Source organism: Cyprinodon tularosa, unplaced genomic scaffold (genome assembly GCF_016077235.1).
Source record: "Cyprinodon tularosa strain WSP-4 unplaced genomic scaffold, ASM1607723v1 ctg281, whole genome shotgun sequence".
Taxonomy (NCBI): domain Eukaryota; kingdom Metazoa; phylum Chordata; class Actinopteri; order Cyprinodontiformes; family Cyprinodontidae; genus Cyprinodon; species Cyprinodon tularosa.
In genome coordinates this window covers 119,412-138,262 of record NW_024038987.1, presented here as the reverse complement: position 1 = coordinate 138,262, position 18,851 = coordinate 119,412, and the positions used below count along the sequence as shown (strand labels likewise).

Here is an 18,851-nt window from a genome sequence, read left to right as displayed (position 1 = left end):
TCCTCCACCTGTATGGAGCCAGAAAATGTTTCTAGTTAGCCTTTAAATTATAAAGCCAATTTATAGAAAATCTGACCTTTATGTATCCAAAGCAGTTTTTCCTGTCGAAGAACAATAATAATTAATCCTTCTTTTTCCCCCCAGAAATTATACACTTTAAAGAGGGTTAGAAGCTAAGCCAATTTTTTTAAAAGGTCGAAGTAACTAATCCAATATAGCAGATATAAATGTATTGCTGGAATATAATATAATATCATGATATATATATTTCTGTTCAATTACAATCAATTACATAGACTTACACAGTCTTTTTCTAAACTAACATGAAAACGTAGATAGGTAGACAGACAGACAGATGAATGATAGATAGATGATAGATATATAGACAGACAGACAGATGAATGATAGATGATAGATATATAGACAGACCGATCGATCGATAGATAGATGATAGATATATAGACAGACAGACAGATGATAGATAGATAGATAGATAGATAGATAGATAGATAGATAGATAGATAGATAGATAGATAGATAGATAGATAGATGATAGATAGATAGATAGATAGATAGATAGATAGATAGATAGATAGATAGATAGATAGATAGATAGATAGATAGATAGATAGATAGATAGATAGATAGATAGATAGATAGATAGATTAAGGCGGGAATAATATCACAGACAGATTTTCTCTACATCTGCAAATATTGGGACATTTTATGAGACCCCTACTGTTGCACAACTGATTCTTGAACAAGGAAAACGATAAAAAAGGAGAGAGAATAAATAAGTGATAGAGAAAACTAGGGAAACAGCAATTTATAAAAAAAACAAAAAAGATAATAGTGAAAAAATAAACAACAGCAAAAATAACGCTTACAGATCAAGTAGAGTGTTACCTTTTTATAATACGTTTTAATAGACAGGAACAGAGAAATATATGGACCCAGGTTCCCTAAACTGAATATTCTGGCAGCAAAGGGTCAAACTGTGGGGATCCATATGTTTAAAAAAGAAGTAGATAGACACATTTGGAACATTTGGACACATTTGGAACCTCTTATGAGAGGGTTACATCTCTCCTGGGAGTTTGAGGGTTCTGCGCAGTATCTTGGCTGTTCCTAGGACTGCACTCTTCTGGACAGAGACCTCTGATGTTTTACCTGGAATCTGCTAGCCACTCTCCCAGTTTGGGGGTCACAGCCCCCAGTGCTCCAATTACCACTGGCACCACTGCTGCTCTTACTTTCCACATCTTTTCTAGCTCCTCTTTCAGCCCTTGGTATTTCTCAAGCTTCTTGTGTTCTTTCTTCTTGATGTTGCTGTCGCTTGGGATTGCCACATCTATCACTACTGCCTTCTTCTGCTGTTTGTCGATCAACACAATGTCTGGTTGGTTAGCCATCACCTGTTTGTCAGTATGGATCTTGAAGTCCCATAGGATCTTAGCTCGGTCATTCTCAACTACCTTAGGAGGTGTCTTCAATTTTGACCTTGGGACTTCCAGCCCATACTCATGGCAGGTGTTTCTGTACACTATGACAGCTACCTGGTTGTGGTGTTCCATGTATGCACTTCCTGCCTGCATTTTACACCCTGCTGTTATGTGCTGTATTGTTTCAGAGGCCTCATATATATATATATATATATATATATATATATATATATATATATATATATATATATATATATATATATATATATATATATATATATATATATATATATATATGTGTGTGTGTGTCACCAACGAATCAGGTACATTAATATGATTAAAAACCATATCCAATATTCTTTTCACAACTTCAGTGTTAGATTGTTCAGAACCAATACCGCCCTCAAAAAAATCTGTTAGTTTCCACTTATAGACACCATACCAAATCATTTAAAAATGAGTGTCTATATACTTTGACTTTAACACAGGTAAAACCATAAAATAATGACACAAAAAATCTGAATAAGAAAAGCTGTGATCCAAAGGACTGTACGTAAACATGTTGATTTAAAGGGGGAAAAACACATTTGAAGAGAAAGAATGTCCCAGTACATTCAGAGCGATGAAATGACAAATGAAAAAAAAAAAAAAAAAACTTATCTGGCAAGTGGTATTAAATTTTGCTGTATCTGCATTGACAATGAGTGGGGTGTTGGTTTATTTAATGTGTTCCGTCGGAGCAGTGACAGTGAGACACCGGCAGGAAGCGGCAGGGCAGAGCAGCTCTGGGGAGCAGCAGAACAGCCATTGCAGTGTCGTGGCTCAGTAACAAAATACGAAAGGGAGCTGAGGAAGACCTGGCAGCCACTTTCCCTGTTCCCCCTGGCCGGCAGGTTGATTTACATGATTATTAGAGCGAAGAAACTCTGCGAATAAACCAACATCTAAACAAACGGTAAGTTTTCCATCAATTTATGTCACAACAAAAACGGGTGTTAGTGTTCGGCTTTTTAGCTTGTTACTCCGGTAGCTAATGATGCTACATTAGCATTGCTCTTTTGCTTCGTTTGAACCTATTTAACCTTGATAGGAAGACAAATTATACCCCACTGTGCCCAATAACCGTATGGAACCCTATTTGATCGAGAAACATCTATCTTAGCCTATATTTGCGTGTTTGTAGGTCACGAGAAAACTATTTGTCAAGCTAACCGCTAATTGGCTAGCGCAGCTCGTAGCCGCTCGATGCGACGTCGCCTACAGAATATGACACGTAGCTTGTTCCTAGGTCGGTTAAAACTAAAAAAAAAAACAAAGACGCAGCCTCCACTATTGGCATAGATCTGAAAAAAAATCTAAGATATTAAGCTTTTTTTCGTCACACCTAACGTGTATTACGCTGCATTATGTAATGTTTAGCGCCGCTCCATCTTAGTATAATGTTATGACATTTTTCAAGTATGACAACTTAAACACATTTCATAAATATATTTATATGAGCTCGTGTTTATGTTTTTTGTTTTCTTCTGCTAAGCTCACACTTTCGGCCGTTTATTTAACAATAATGTGAAGTTAGTGCTGTAATCCAACTTGTAACACATGGTAAAAGATGCTGAAACTGTAACATCAAACACAAGCTCATATGCACACCGCTTTTAACTAGTTTTTTTTTTTCTTAAGATGTTGATGTTTTGTTGTGTTTGACAGCTTTAAAAATATATTATAAGTTGATATTACACTGGTATTTATAGTTTGTATAGCAGTAATTTAATGTGAATGGTTTTTATATGCCTTGGTTAGTTTATAGGCTGTCTAGTGTGGAAACTCTTAATTCATTATATTTGTAGTCCTGATTGTAATTTTGTGATCATTACAAATTACGACATCACAAGTGACGCTAGTAAGTTTAAATGTTTTGAATATTTGTTTGGTGTGTGGCTCTTCTGACATTTAGGCCTAAATTTAAGCCCTGGGGTTAAATGTGTTCATCTAAGGCTTTTTCTGTTAATGAAGAAACACTCTTATAGTACCGTCATATGAAACTAGTCGCAGTAACAAGGCTCAAGAGGTCAGGTAAATTCAATCTTCTGTCTTTCAAGTTATTTGGACTTTCCATGCATCCTACTTTTGATTTGCAAAAGCTGTGTGAACTTAAAAAGGAGAGAGTAAATGACAAACTTGAGTCAGTGGATGTTTTTGGAACTAATCACATAAATCACATCAGTTTTACTGTTTATTTTTGTGGTCATTAAGTCATCAGGGCTCATATAAGCTGTATCTGTTCTTTTTTGTGTAGAACATATAGTTCAGGACTGAAAGCATGTTATGGATTTCAGCTTGAATAAAAACTTGAACAGCATATTCAGTCATGGATAAAACGTCCACTGACTGGTATGACATTTGATTTAAACTCAGATAAAACTTTCCGACCACTTAACGTTTCATTCTCAAACACTGATGCATCACACCACTGGCACGGTTGTCTGACAGCAGCTGATCGTGTGTGTGGGTGTGTGTGAGTTTTTTTTTTTTTTTTGTATTTGCCTAATCTTGACCTTTGTCTACTTTATACTTTAGCCCTGGAGTGATTGCATCACTATGTAATTAAGGCAAGAGTTCAACACTGGCTTACCTTGCTAAATGCCTTAATTTCAATCACAGAAGATACGATTTGAAATTATCATTAAGTATTTCTTTGTTTTGTTTTTGTGAGGAATTATATGCTTGTAAAAAAGTTTTTGTGAATTTGTACGGATGCAATAAACATGTTGATCATATACTTTAAGCTTCTATTTTACACAATAATAGCAAGTCTTTTCTTAATACAATTTGGAAATCTTGAAACACTTTGTTTAATTTATGGTGTTTTAAAAGAGTTTGTTTGTCCAGCTTGTGGTTAGTCTATCAACTCCCCTGAAACAGGTTTTCTAGTTTCTAAAGAGAAGCTCATTTTCAAAAGATACAAAAAGCTAATCTTTAGGTGTAGAAACCCTTTCATTGTTCTTATTGATGTCGTTGCAATCACTCTGATAGTCAGATGAAGTGCATTTTCTTTAAGTGGAGCTTGATCTCCTGTTATCTGCTGCTGCAGGTCAGTTATTTCCACTGTAACAAAAAAGAATGTTTGGCTTGCTTATTTCATCAATGGGGAAAAATTGTCCAGGTTTAATTCAATCTACACTTATGTTTATGTCTTTACTCCAACAAATGGTTAACTATTTAAAAATAAATTATGTGGACAAGAGATGTATTTCAGAAGTGGTCTTTTTGAATTTATAATTTTTCTTCTCTGCATTTTCATCACATTCGTACCACTACACTTCAAAGTTACGGATAACTTATAAATAACTTGTGGATGTTGTTGTTTTGTCTTTCAGAATTTAACAGCTCCGGATATGTCATTCCTATTTGATTGGATTTATAGCGGTTTCAATAGCGTACTACAGTTTTTAGGTGAGTGCTGCTGATATCTTTGTTTATAAAACATAAACCAAAGTGTAAAAATCAGTTTACTTTCAGAAAACTAAATGTTTGAAAAACATTTACCCTTACATATTCAGAAAAGATTTTGATGGTTGACTTATACTTTGGCGGTGCTTCTCAAAATATTCCAGATTTTGGTTTCCCTACTCTCAATTCACCAAAGAACTCCTGTGGCCTTCAATAATTTTTTGCTTATAATCTGGTTTGCATTCAGTTTTGCTATAAAAGTTAAACCTTTAGGGAATAACAAGATGATTTGGTAAAAGTCATTAGATGATATTTGACATTTGCACATGTAGTGAGATGCAGCTTTTTCAACAAGTGGTCTGGGATTTGAAATGATGAATATATATTATTAACGTTATTGCAGGTTTTTCTTTATACTTATGTAACTAAAATGAAGAAGAGCTTTAAAAAATTGCTAAATATTTTGTAACATGCATTAAGTGTTTTCAATATTTACAAGTCGGTTTGTTCCTGGAAATCTATTTATGCTGCAATGGAAGTTACTCAAAAGACGGTGTGTGTATGTCCAACTGTCGCCTGAATAATATGTTTGATTTAAAAATCCCAATCTACCATTTTATGACGTTAAAACTAGAATATAAAAATATATAATTGCTCACAAAGGGGAAATAAATGTTTTTGTAGCTCATAGAGTTATTACAGGGGAAAGATTCTTTAGAAATACCCTGAGAGTTTTGTTCCTTTGATTGTAATTTGAATTTCTAACAGATTGTAGATTGACAGCAGAATATCTCTTAAAGCGTACAACTAGGTCTTCTCTCCAGAGTGCACTGTTCTAGTTTCAGTGTCAAAGACACACGTAGTTTTTGTTCCTGTTCTCCCAGTTTGACAGGTCGCACAGAGCCACTGAGTAATGGTGACGTTTAGCAAAGCTGACTCAGTCAGAAATCTTTTAAATCCGCTCAGTTTCACTGTACTTACTCAGAATTTGTACTTATTGAACCCAAGATTAAGTTGAGTAATGAGTGGCCTCAGTTTGCACATCTCTTGTGGTTTCTTCAGTAATCTTCCCATGTTAGAGAACTGTCAAAATCTTTTCTCATGTAAACTCCAGAAGCAGAGGAGGCGTTTACTTTTCGAAGCGTTACTCGTGCCAGCAGAGGAAGCTGTGAAGTAGCAAACTCATTAGCATGCTGACAGGCTCTTTGTCAACGGTTTCTCCAAAAATATCTGCTCCTTCAGAAATCAGCTGCTGCTAATTCAAAAGAACTGGCAGAGATGAGTCTCTGTAACACTTAGCTCGGCGTTTTACATTCAGCTTCTGTCCAGCTTTCCTTTTATTTGTAGCATTGCATAGCTTTTCTTTCTATGCTTTTAACATGAATAAGCTAGAATACTATATGTATTTATGAGATCAAATCCAAGTTAAACAAATATTGATTTCTTTTAAATGAAGGTTTAACTCATTGTGTGTCTTTAGCTTTTGTAATCTAGCAGACCTCTTTTCTTTTAGATATTTTGTATTATATCTTCATAATCTAAATGGTTCTAATTTTAGGACTGTACAAGAAATCCGGCAAGTTAGTATTTCTTGGCCTGGACAATGCTGGCAAAACAACGCTACTGCACATGCTCAAAGATGACAGATTGGGACAGCATGTGCCAACTTTACACCCCAGTGAGTTATTGCCACCTTCTCACACTTGCACGTCCTCCCATGCACACTTAGCTATGTGTGGAAAGATTATCCATGCAGTTGATAAATTAAAAGTAAAATGCAGCAGGGTGAATCTGGGCTACAACCTCACTCATAAATGTTTCTTCTTTTTTTTTCTCAGCATCAGAGGAGCTGACGATTGCTGGCATGACATTCACCACCTTTGACCTTGGAGGACATGCACAAGGTTTGTTTCTCTCTCTTTTTCTTTTTTATATAATTAAAATTTTGTACATTTTATGGTACCCAAAGAAGCTGTTTGAAGATAAGTTGATCAGCTAAAATAAATGTTTATTTTGTTGGCGCAGCCCGGAGAGTGTGGAAAAACTACCTCCCTGCCATCAATGGTATCGTCTTCCTTGTGGATTGTGCAGACCTTCAGAGATTGGCTGAATCAAAAACAGAACTTGATGTAAGTATGTACTAGCAATTCCTTGTTTTGTCATTAGGGTTGGAAATAAAGCTTAAAAGTAACCTGAAAAGTAAGTAACCAGGAACTTTCAGTGAATCTGTTTAAATTCATTTGGGATTTTAGCAACTTGTTTTGATGGGTTTGAAAACGGAACTTAATCATTTTTAGTGTGATTTCAATAAAACAACTCTGAGGGTTAATATAATCTGACAAAACTCCATTTTTAATATTCATTAATCAAACTTGCTCCTCTCACTTGTTCTTTCTCGTCTTTACTAGGCATTAATGACAGATGAGACCATTGGAAACGTGCCTATCTTAATCCTTGGCAACAAAATTGACAGGCCTGAAGCTGTGAGTGAGGAGAAGCTGAGGGAATATTTTGGATTATACGGACAGACGACAGGCAAGGTAAGTAAACCAAGAATAACTATTGGTACCCAGCTTTTGCTTTTTTAAGTTTGTAAGATTAAAACAAATCTTAAATTACTTTTTAATCGCTGACCTGAACTACAGGAAGGCCCTATGACCCTTTTAAATAGGTATCAGCTCTGTTAGCCTAGTTTCACTAGGTTATTACTCTCTCTGTATGGCTGGTTTTCCTTTACAATTCAGTACCACTGCAGTGTGACCATCGTCTGTTTGACACAAACTTAAAGCAACAGTGGAGGGCATTCTACACTGTTAAGAATTTGTATTCATACTCATCTTAAAAGAAGGCTACAGGTGACAAGATAAAGAACTGGATCAGTAGGAGAGGGGAACCATTGAGCGGTATAAATCTGAAAGGTGTAATTAGAAGTAAACTACCTAATGCTAGCTTGCTATGATCACTGTACACAAAATAAGCTAGGCATGTAGTGATTTAGAGGTTGAAGGATTTAGTTAGTGTAACATCAATCCCGACTAACATATATTTGCAACCTACAACTCTGCTCCCTAGTGAATTGGTGAACAGCAGTCTTCTGATGTCTTATTTTGAACTCGACTCTGTAGGTTTTGACCTACATTTAAGCAGGTGCTAAAACTAGGAACCGTTCAATTTAATCATTGCTACTGGAAGAGCAAAAATTTGAAATAAATATATTCAAAATGGTGGAGTCTTCATTGGTTAAAGGTCATAGCTCCAACTTTTTCATCAAAACCATGAAATTATTTGTTTTGCAAAGCAGATGCAGGGAGAAAAACCAACATGGCGGATGGTAATGAGGAGAGAGCAATCGCTGTTTTTGAACTTCTTGAAACGATTGAGTTGTTAATGTTCTGGATCCAGTTGGAAGAGAAATGAAAAATCATGAGATGTGCCTTAGCACTACCACCAATGTTTACTTCCTTAAACAAAGGGCACGCTTGCTACTTGTGATGTCATCGCGTCCTCTACTATACTTACGCCGTATGAATGCAGTTCAAAGAGGAGATCAAATACAGGTAGCATATGTTTGGAAATGTGAACGACCACACAAAAAAATCGGAATTGAGAATAAAGTCCTGCAGTGTGAATGTAGCCATAATCTTTAATGTCTCTGAAACAAATACAGCATGACGATAATTTGAACTGCACAAACCATTCAGTCTATTTGCCGATTTTTAAGTTCATCATGGGCAGGGTGCCAGCTTCAGTTTTCTTCTAGTACTGTGCTTTGAGTTTTGTATTTCTATCATTTATAGGTTAAAGCTTTGCATTGTAGGATTTAGAATTTTTCTAAAATGTTGTTCTTTGGTCATGCAGTTGTTTCCTCGTATGGATAGGTCCTAAGGAATTAAATTACTTCATTTACAAGTAACTATGTTTGTTGGGAAAAAAAGCATCACTATAAAACAGAATTTTAGAACGAGTATATTAAGAATAGCTTAATTTGTTTTTTTCCCCTCTTCTCTTCCCAGGGCAATGTCCCTTTGAAGGAGCTGAACACAAGACCACTGGAGGTGTTCATGTGCAGCGTGTTGAAGAGGCAGGGCTACGGCGAAGGCTTCCGCTGGCTTTCCCAGTACATCGACTAAAGAGGCCCAGTCCCACAACTCTCCGCCATCTGCGACACTACCGTCTAGGGGGCGCCAAAACCAGCCAATCAAGACGCCCATCATTACCATCGTTACCATCATACTCAGCCTCATGTTCGGTTAATCAAGTCTGCCTCCGCCTTCAGAGAAACCAGTACGACTCGATCCCAATAGACTTTTATTGGTCGAACATTTGGTTCCGCACTTACTGCGTTCATACATGTTTGCGCACATTCATCTTTTTCTTTTTTCTCCAACAGCAAAGGGGTTCCCGCTCAAATGGTAGAATCTTTTCTATAACATGTCTGTCATTCGCTGTCCTGTCCCTCCTCTTCCTCGCTGCCATTTGTCAAGTGTGATGATAGACTCATGAAATTAATCTCTGTATGATTCTATTGGTAAATCAGCCACCTTCCCCCTTGTTCAGCTCCTCTGGAGCAAATGAGAGACAGCTATTTAGTTGAATACATAGCAGTACACTTTTTTTTTAACAGATAGTTCATTCCACATTGTATTTAATCAGTGTTTTTGCTTTGACTTGTTTTCTTTCTTTTCCCTCTTTTCAATATGGTTTGGGTAAAAGAAGATGCAACCACAGCCCTTACCATCACACATTTGGCCGTTTCACCTGTGTATATTAGTGTATCATAAATTAGATTCATATCTTTTAGTGGAAGTTGACAAAGGTTTGTTTCAAGCTTCTTTCTGAACCACAGAACAGCTCTGAATGGGTCCAAATTGTGGGCTACCTTTTTAACAAGGACCATTAGGTTGCAATCCTACTAAAAAGGGGAGGGGGGGTGTTTTCTCGTTTTAAATAGGAAATTAAACTGGCTACAACTCTGGCAACGTTTGATAAAATTATGTAGATATCACAAGGGTCAGCTGACCTAAAGACAGATATTTAAAGTACTTAAAACTTTGCAATAAACGGGCTGATTATAACCTGCCATAAGACATGCGGGGAGGAATAAACAGACAGTGGTTAAAAAATTAGGCAATAGTAGAAGTCATGCAGAAAATGAGACCGTTTAACAGGGTGAATTTAGTGACCAAGTGAACACAGCAGAGACTGGTAGGCCTAGGACACCTCTAACAAAGGGACCATATATTATATATATGAAATGTACACAAACATCGTACATGGATTTTCTACTTCTAAGTGGTATCCTTTGGAATATGTGCATTAACAGGAACTATTATGCATGCCTTGTTCTTTTGATTATTTTCAAGGACCATTGACTATAAGAGGGGAGACGATGCCAAAATTACCAACTAGAGATGATTGTCATGTTTTCTTTTTTTTGTTTTTGTTTGTTTTTTTAAGGAAACAATGGATATGTGCATAATATACTTTAATCTGTCTCTGTCCTTGTGTCTCTTTCATTCCCTCAAGACTAAGAAATGAGCTGTTCCAACATTGATGGGACTTGCTGTTTGCATCATTAAAGAAAATGTAATAAATGTTTGCAATGAATGATCGGCCCAATTAATCTTACTTTTATTTGCATCATTCTAAGCAATTAAAATACCTTGCAGAATTAAAATGGGATAAAAAAAGAACTTCCACATACACAATGAATCTGTCAAATGCAGTAATAGCAAATGAGCCCAACTGTAAAGGGAACTACATGATTCGGTTTTTTTACAAAATAGAATCTTATGTGAAAAATAATTAAATTAGAAAAGCATGCTGAAAATACTGAGTATTAGATTAAATATTTGATTTTTTTCTCAATTCTAATGTTCAAACTTGATTTTCACACAGTACCTTCAATACAGTTCCAGGCTTTCAAATTGTCATTTATTAGGGGAAAACCATCTAAACTGATGTTTCCCCCTTACAAATATTTTTCAAAACTGACATAATTTTGATAAGTCATAGTGAAGACTGATGACTGGGAAACTAATACCTGTGTGACAACATGAAGTAGGCTGAAAGATTAAAGTTTCCTGCACAATGTGGTACAGTGTTACCAAAAAGATACTAAACCACCTGTTAAGGACGGTGGTGGTGTAATTATCTTGGTCTGCTTTGCGTTTTTTTTCTTCTTTTTTTTTTTTGCATTCTTTTGCATCAGGCCAATATTTAATGAAGTCATGATTTCTCCTCTAGTGGAACGTCCTGAAGAAGGGATGATACCCTGCTCACATTTCATGATAAGTTCAAACATACTTGGAGGTTATTAAACAATGGTTCAGAACTTGCCATCAATACATAATCTTCCCTGAAAAGGGCTTATGAAATAGCTTAGAGTTTAAGAGGCTGTGGCATAATCATATGTTTGAGCTGGTTTCAATCATTTGTTGGTAATGGATGTTGCCAAGAATACTTCTTAGGTTTAGGGGAGCACTTGCTTTTTAACAAGTCTAGGTTGATTTGGATAGCTTTTTCCTTTAATACAAACTGCATTTTAAACATCCTCACATCATCTTTGACATTCAGTTTTGTTTGATCATCTGAAACAATAAAGTGTAGCAAAAAAATAAATTGGTCTGTTAAAGGGATACAAGTTCAAACCAGCCAGATTAGACAGCTGTATGATAGAGAGAATCGGCAACGAGTTTAAACTTTGCATCTTGCTTGTTTAATATATTTAAGGCTATTTCTTATATAATTTAAACCCCAAATTAAATATTACTGCCCATGACTAGAGTCAGGGAAATCTGACGCTGTTGTCTGATCCTGTACGCCACCGGTGTCCAAAAATTTTGTTCCATGGACCAAAATTACTGTTTATTTTTTAAAGCTGCTCCACAAAATATGAGCCTGTAATATTGTAGTAAAGTAAATAAGCACAGTAAATCAATATCTTATACATTTGTTGTTGAATATATATCTAAAAAAAAGTGGCCATACAGCTTGTAAATTATCACCGGTTATCATGTGAAAAATATAAGGGGAAAAAAAAAGATTTTTGCACAAAAGCCAGCATTTGAGTGAAGGTTATTGAATAGAAGTGGTCCTGTTTACTATGAAATGAAATAGAATGTAAAAAGTTGAATGATTAAGAGATTAACGCTTTGTGTTGTAACTCAAATTTCTATTGTAGGAAGAATTTAACCTACCGGTATCTGAAATAATTGGATTGATAGTGGGTTCTCTTAATGTAAAATGAATCAAAAATAAATTATCAATAACAGTGGCTTTGATTCTTTTGTCATTTTGTTATATTTCATGTTCTGCAGCACTATTAGAAAATATCTATGCATTTTACATATATATATATATATATATATATATATATATATATATATATATATATATATATATATATATATATATATATATATATATATATTCTATCATGTATAACAGTGTTATAGTTACACAAAATAACTAAAATACACTTTATTCATTGCATGTGAGCTTAAACACTTTTGAAATATTATGTATTATGTTACATAACGGTGTGTACATTGAGAGGCTGAGTTATGTAATGCTACATGGCAGGAGCAGTGCACAATCTTGCCACTAGGTGGTGCGCAAAACATAGAAAACTGCTTTAAAAAGAATTTATACATTGGTTTACTAAGTTAGTAGGGCTGAAAAGGGTAAAATATTCCAAATGTTACCATAAGGTCAAAAGTGTACCACCAACTGGATGGATTGGATTGTGCTTAGGTAATTTTATTATTATTTTTTTAATTAGGCACAGTTAGTTAATTCCTTCCAGTGAAACAAACTTTGCAAAGGAATTTTTCTAAGTAGTGTATTTTTTCCTTAATGATAGCTGCTATAAAGAGCATTGCAGATGGGGTTTAAAACCCAAAGTGTCACTCTGGGAATTAAAATAAGGCCCTTAACTCCATAACGCTCCCAGTGCGGCAGATCACTGCTCCTTACAAGATTGGTGGACAGATTATCTCATTGTTGGACTACAAGGAGTCTTTCATGGCTTTAAGAGTTTAACTTTTAGAGTAAATGTTTGTATATATGTTTAAAGGTATTGTGGAGGATGTTTGCGAATTTCTGAGAAGACCTGCCCTTTCCACATAAAAAAAACACATGCACAACCCTGTACCTGTTCCTGTTAGGGAATGCTTATTAAGAGAGCATACACAAGCCCATTTCACCTTGTGCACGCTCTGTTTAAAAGTTGCTATTTGCATTGCTCACACAAGCTTACTTTCCAAAAGAAGATTTGTAATTTTTCCACTATGTCAGACTTGTAAGTGAAAGTGGGGGCGAGCACGTAGGACGGCCTTACGTGAACATACCACCAGAATGATTTAAAATTAGGAGAACCACTTATTTTGAAGATCCTCCCATAAAAAGAACATCCTCCATTATACCTTTAATATTTCTGTTTTAATTTTGTACAAATGTTGTTGACTCTCAAATACTCTAAACTCACCTGAAGTCTTGAGCTTTAAGAGTGGAGTCTCTGTCTCAGTTTGTTGCATAGCTTGTAGAAGCAGGAGAGTTGTGCACTACAAGGGAAAGAAAAATGGAATAAACAAATAGAAATAGGTCATTCTATAGCTAAATGGAACACCAGAAAAAATTCTGTACATACAAGCAGTGGCGGGTCTAGACCAAATGTACAAGGGGGCCAGGAGGGGGCCAGGGTGTTTTCATGGGGGCACAGAAAAGCATGAAATAAAAAAACAGGTCAAGGGATTCAAATATATTAAGATAGCTACATGAAGTGAATTTTTTATACATTTAGGTTTAATTAGAATTCTATTATGAGGTCAATATATGTTCATAATTTATATATTTTTGAGTTAATTTAAGTTAAAATTATAATTTTCTATTAAATCTGAATTAGAACCCAAGAAAAACTGATAAATTCACCTGTAAAAATTTAAACAATTTGTTTTGAAAAAAACATTTAGCAGATGAAAACTGGGATCCTATCTCAATACCACTGAAGCTATCAGCTTATTGTTTTTAAATAATTAGTAAAACAGAATTTGTAAAGAAAAAAAATGAATTACTAATTACTGATAGATCCAAAGGACCTATCAGTAATTATGTCTGTTCCAGTGCATATCATCATTAGAATTTCTTTTTAGTATTATGTCTTCAGTACAGGGGCCATAACAGGGGCCAGGACATGATGTACAGGGGCACTGGCCCCGTTGGCCTTTGTCTAGAACTACCCATGCCTACAAGTATGATGCATTTAGCACAAGGTTTTAAAAGAAATTAAAATGAGATAAAATAATGCAGCTAAAAACTAAAAGGTTGGTCATTACTACATAAATCAATTAGAATCTTTTTTTATCAGCTAAATGAAAGATTAAATAAAATGGTATTTTAGTCTAAAAATGGTTTTAATAAAAACTGTCCTCATCATTCATGAACTTTACAAGAACACATTCTATAACAGCTCCTTCTGCTGGATAATGCAACTAAGTTATTTTCATAATTGGCAGGTCATCCAAGCAGCTGCTATCTTAGCATTAATTATCTTCTCATATCCAGCAACTCTCTCTCTCTTTTTTCTTTTTTTTTTTAACAGTGTCCTGTCTGGCAATGTGGCAATAAGAATAATTGTCTTGATGCCAAACAAAGGCCCAACAGATTTTACTTTCACCAGTGGAGCACTACGGCTATTACCATAGTCTTCCGCTTGATTTATGCATATAAATAGCTTTATTATAATTAGGCATGGAGTTTTACAGATTATATGGACACTGCAATGTAGGTAGAACAGGAAAGGAAAAACAGAAAAAAAGGAGAAAAGACAAAAGAAAGAGGAGATAAAAGGGAGATAACGATAAAACATTTTCAGTCTGCTTCATCACCTGCAAAGAGATGTAAAAAGAACAGCACAACCAACGGACATGGTACGAGACATACAATAACGTAACACCTAGATACTATCGCTGAAGTATAAGTAGTATTATTTAATCTGACACGTATTCTGTATTACCTGAAGATAAGGATATGGGCTTTCTTTATAAAAGTGAATCTCTAAGTACTTGGAACCAAGCACCTGTAGAGCCATATCCTGCAACTCTAACTTCAGTACTTGTAGATATAAAGCAAGGATTTTGGACAGGGTGAACTATTACAGCAGTAAAACAAGGATGTAAGGGAAGCATAGTTTGCTGATTTAAGGTTTCGTTTTAAGGGCCTTAGCCTTTTCTGCTTCCTTAAGAGGATAAAAAGAAGACTCAACCACTTTTCCAATCACGAGATGTCCATTTTCATAACTCAGATAAGAAGACATTTTCATCAAAATCGCATACTTTATCATTCTAAATTATAGACATACAACATATACAACAATAGTGCAGTTATTTACCTATTTCTTAATATAACAGCTTAAACACTTCATGTCTCTGTGAGCTTACAAACTCTTACGTAATGGACTGCATGGCACCAACAAGAAATATAATTTCTTGTTTATGCATGCTAAATTGCTCAGCTATTTTCAGGCCTGTTGTTTCCAGAAAGACAAACAAAGAAAACAGCAAAACAAGAACAGAATTTGGATGTGCTGCAGGCTGGGTAATTGAGATGTCAAATATTTCTCTGAGTGCATGAAGGGCCTGCAAGAACGAAGAGCAAAAACACTCCTCTGACACAGAATGGCAGCGAAGCCACAAAACATAACAGGAAATACTTGGAATAACCACATTGTTTTGTTTGTTGAGATAAGCTAGATCAACTTTGAGATAAGAGGAAGAAAATGTGTTTGATCACATTTTTTTTTGAAAATGCTGAAATAATTTAGAAAGAAGAAATAAATGTCATAAATACATTCAGTTTTTCTTCACAATGATCTTGTTTTGAGAATGTAGTAATATTTCACATGTCTTGATATATAACTCCCAACTTAGCAGGTGTAACTGTCAAGACTACTGAACTTAAAGTAAAAAAAACCCAAAATCAATAAAAACCCTGGCATGTGTTTATAAAACTACATTCTTAAAGTAAGGTTATTGGAATAGGATGAGAAGGAAAATAAAGGGGAAAAAAAAATGTTGCTTTTCAGTTTCCGCTGCTTAATACATACAAACTATGAAATCATTTTCACCCCTATAAAAATAAAAATGTACCTCTATCTTCAGCCTTAGCTTCCTAAATGACATTTGACTGTTTTTTTTGGCTAGAGTGAAACTACAAATGTAATAAAAAAAAAACAACTTCTACCTAATGAACCCCAGAGCATGATACAGCCCCTACCATGTCTTCATATTGCTTTCATGATTTTCAGTTTTTTTTTTTTTCAGTTTTTTTTTTTGTTTTTTTTACAATAGTTATTTACAAAAAAAAAGTATATCCCATTATTGTCTCACAATGGGGAAATTCACTCTCTGCATTTAAACCCATCCCTTTGCGGAGCAGTGGGCTGCCATTGTGCGGCGCCCGGGAAGCAGTGTGGGGTTAAGGGTCTTGCTTAAGAACTCAGAGTGGAGGCTGTGGTGAATCAAACCGGGGAACTTGCAACCTTCTCAGAGCACAAGCACACTGTTCTAACCCACTCCCCAATAGTTAACTGAAAAAATTAGCTTCGTATTGTCACACTATTAGAAATGAGTAATTTATTAAGTTTTACGGTGAATTTAAGTTAGATCCAAATGTTTTCATTGCAAAAAAACCCCCCAAACATTATTTGTCTTACAGCCTTTGTGATGAAAATACAGGATATTGGTGAGACAACAAACAACATACAGAAATATTTTCTGCAGCCTCCATTCTTCCCATTAATCAATTTTAGACAAACATCCTATTTTAATATTATAACTACAGTCAGTTATTTTCTCCTATCCATAATTGTCCTCACTGTGCCATCTTGGATATTTAAAGCTGTATTTTCTCTTTGCTCTTGCACAATCAGGTCCTTTTCATCTTTCATAACCTCTCTTCAAAGTATGGCTTTTGCTTAATAATGCAGATCTCAGCAAAATCCTTAAACTGTAGAGTGGAGCTTTATTTCCAGAGATTGACTCTAATTGCTCACATGTGTTACCTTCAAGGTCGAAGAGTAAAACATGCACACTTTTGCAACCAGATTATGTCTTATTTACTTACCAGTAATGGCTTTTTTGGCCCTACTTAACTGTGATAGAACCTACATCCGGCTCTGATGGAAAAAAGCCAGAACAGTAATAAAAATGTAATAATGGAAACATATCCAAAGACTTTTCTGATACCAGAGCTCTCTTTGCTGTAATGTTATCATCACCGCTGTTGATATGTTAAAGAGGCTGTCATAAACTCCTCTCTACAAACAAACATGAGATTTATATGATACATGAGATCTATATATGAATCTAGCGAACTGGAGATTAGTCTATTTTCAGAAAATGAAGTAATAAAACTGAAAATTGTGTTAAAAGGACAAATGACATCCTGAAAACAGATGTGCCACAGCAAAGTTTTAAATTAACTGTATTTATCAGATCAAAGACAGATTCCCCTAAAGGAATAAACTGTTCAAGAGGTTCATCTCCTAAATTTATCATACAAATAGACTCGATACATCTGCCTTTATGGATTAAACATATTATCCCGATACTCAATCTAAAAGTGTCTTCAATATTGTGATATACTAGTATTAATGTCAGATAAGTGCATCTTGTTTTAAAATTAGGGGGGTGTAGAAAGGCCAAGTGGAGCCAGTGGAAAAAATGTTTAAAAGGTCTAGAAATTATTGATGATGGTGCTGGTTTTTTATACTTAGGTTTTATGTCTCAGAAACCAATGTAAAGGGGCAACAATAAATGCAAAATCCTTCTAAATGAAGAATATGTACATTTCATTAAATAAAGCGAAAAAGGGCAACAGTCACAGCCTCATAATTGTCACAAAAAAAAGAAAAAACATCTACCCACTCTTAAAAAAAAAAACTTTGTTCAGTAACATTTTGCTGTAGACCACTTCCTCCAACATGTATTTACATTATATTTAACTTTATCTTAAAAACAAAGGATGCAATTGATACATTAATAACTGAACATAGAATATATTTTTTTATTTCCATGTGGACAATTCTGCAAAATGAAATGGTTACCTGTGACGTCTTAATAGTTTAGTCTTGAGAGATTTTGTTCCAGTTGAAAATTTTTTTTTTGTTTCTAATTAGAGTGTTAAACCAAGAGGTTCTTAAAAATATACATATTTATAGCTAGTTTTAATTTTTTTTGGTGAATAATAGATAGTAAAATAGTAATAATACTAGTAATAATAATAATAATAATAATAATAATAATAATAATAATGAAATAGCATAATAATAATGATACTCTAGGCTGTATGTACTGTTTTTCTGTATATCACTATTCCTCATAGAGATACATCTCTTAAATGAATTAGCCAAATGGAAATTTCTATATTATAGATTGTAATATTACTCTTTGTTTTAATGAAAACATTTGTTTTTAATGAAACGGCCTTTTTCAGTGACCAGGTCAACAAACTCACCCTTACCTTGAGGTAAGAAGTAAAGCTTAACCATCAGACAGAACCATATTTTACCAGCAGAGGGCAGCACAGGAAGGCAGCTGGTAATTACTGCCTTCATCTTGGAGAAAAAATTATCTTACTCATATTTCTTACTCTAGAATCATGATTGCTTGGGTCAAGTTCCTCAGAAAACTCTGTAATAATCTAAATCAGGAACACATGAATATGAATCCAATGGATAAACACCCAATTATAAATGATTTTACCATGCACACAGTCTAATACCTTATCATAACCTCTTGACTTTTTTTTTCTCAAGCTTATAAGTATTCATCTGATAATATAATAACTGTTTAAGATTACTCATACATACACTAACATCTGAAATTAACAAAAGATATGACCCAGTATACAGTCATCCTATTTCAAGATCAAATTTTATTTCTTTTATATCCTTAATAG

General features: G+C 34.7%; 1 protein-coding gene across 1 annotated transcript; it reads left to right on the top strand.

Annotated features, from left to right (window-relative positions):
* The first annotated feature begins 2,202 nt into the window (after nucleotides 1–2,202).
* sar1b (secretion associated, Ras related GTPase 1B) lies at nucleotides 2,203–10,511 on the top strand. The gene is made up of 7 exons (XM_038290469.1): nucleotides 2,203–2,397; nucleotides 4,820–4,895; nucleotides 6,451–6,570; nucleotides 6,731–6,796; nucleotides 6,918–7,021; nucleotides 7,301–7,432; nucleotides 8,906–10,511. Exons 2-7 carry the CDS (start codon nucleotides 4,838–4,840, stop codon nucleotides 9,020–9,022), a joined length of 597 nt encoding a protein of 198 aa, XP_038146397.1. The 5' UTR covers nucleotides 2,203–2,397; nucleotides 4,820–4,837; the 3' UTR covers nucleotides 9,023–10,511.
* The last annotated feature ends 8,340 nt before the right edge of the window (nucleotides 10,512–18,851 follow it).

Excerpts from the sequence above, each read along its gene's own strand:
- sar1b (XM_038290469.1), top strand. The coding sequence starts at position 4,838 with ATGTCATTCCTATTTGATTGGATTTATAGCGGTTTCAATAGCGTACTA. Across the intron at positions 7,022-7,300 it reads AATCAAAAACAGAACTTGAT|GCATTAATGACAGATGAGAC; the intron begins GTAAGTATGTAC and ends CGTCTTTACTAG. Across the intron at positions 7,433-8,905 it reads ACGGACAGACGACAGGCAAG|GGCAATGTCCCTTTGAAGGA; the intron begins GTAAGTAAACCA and ends TTCTCTTCCCAG.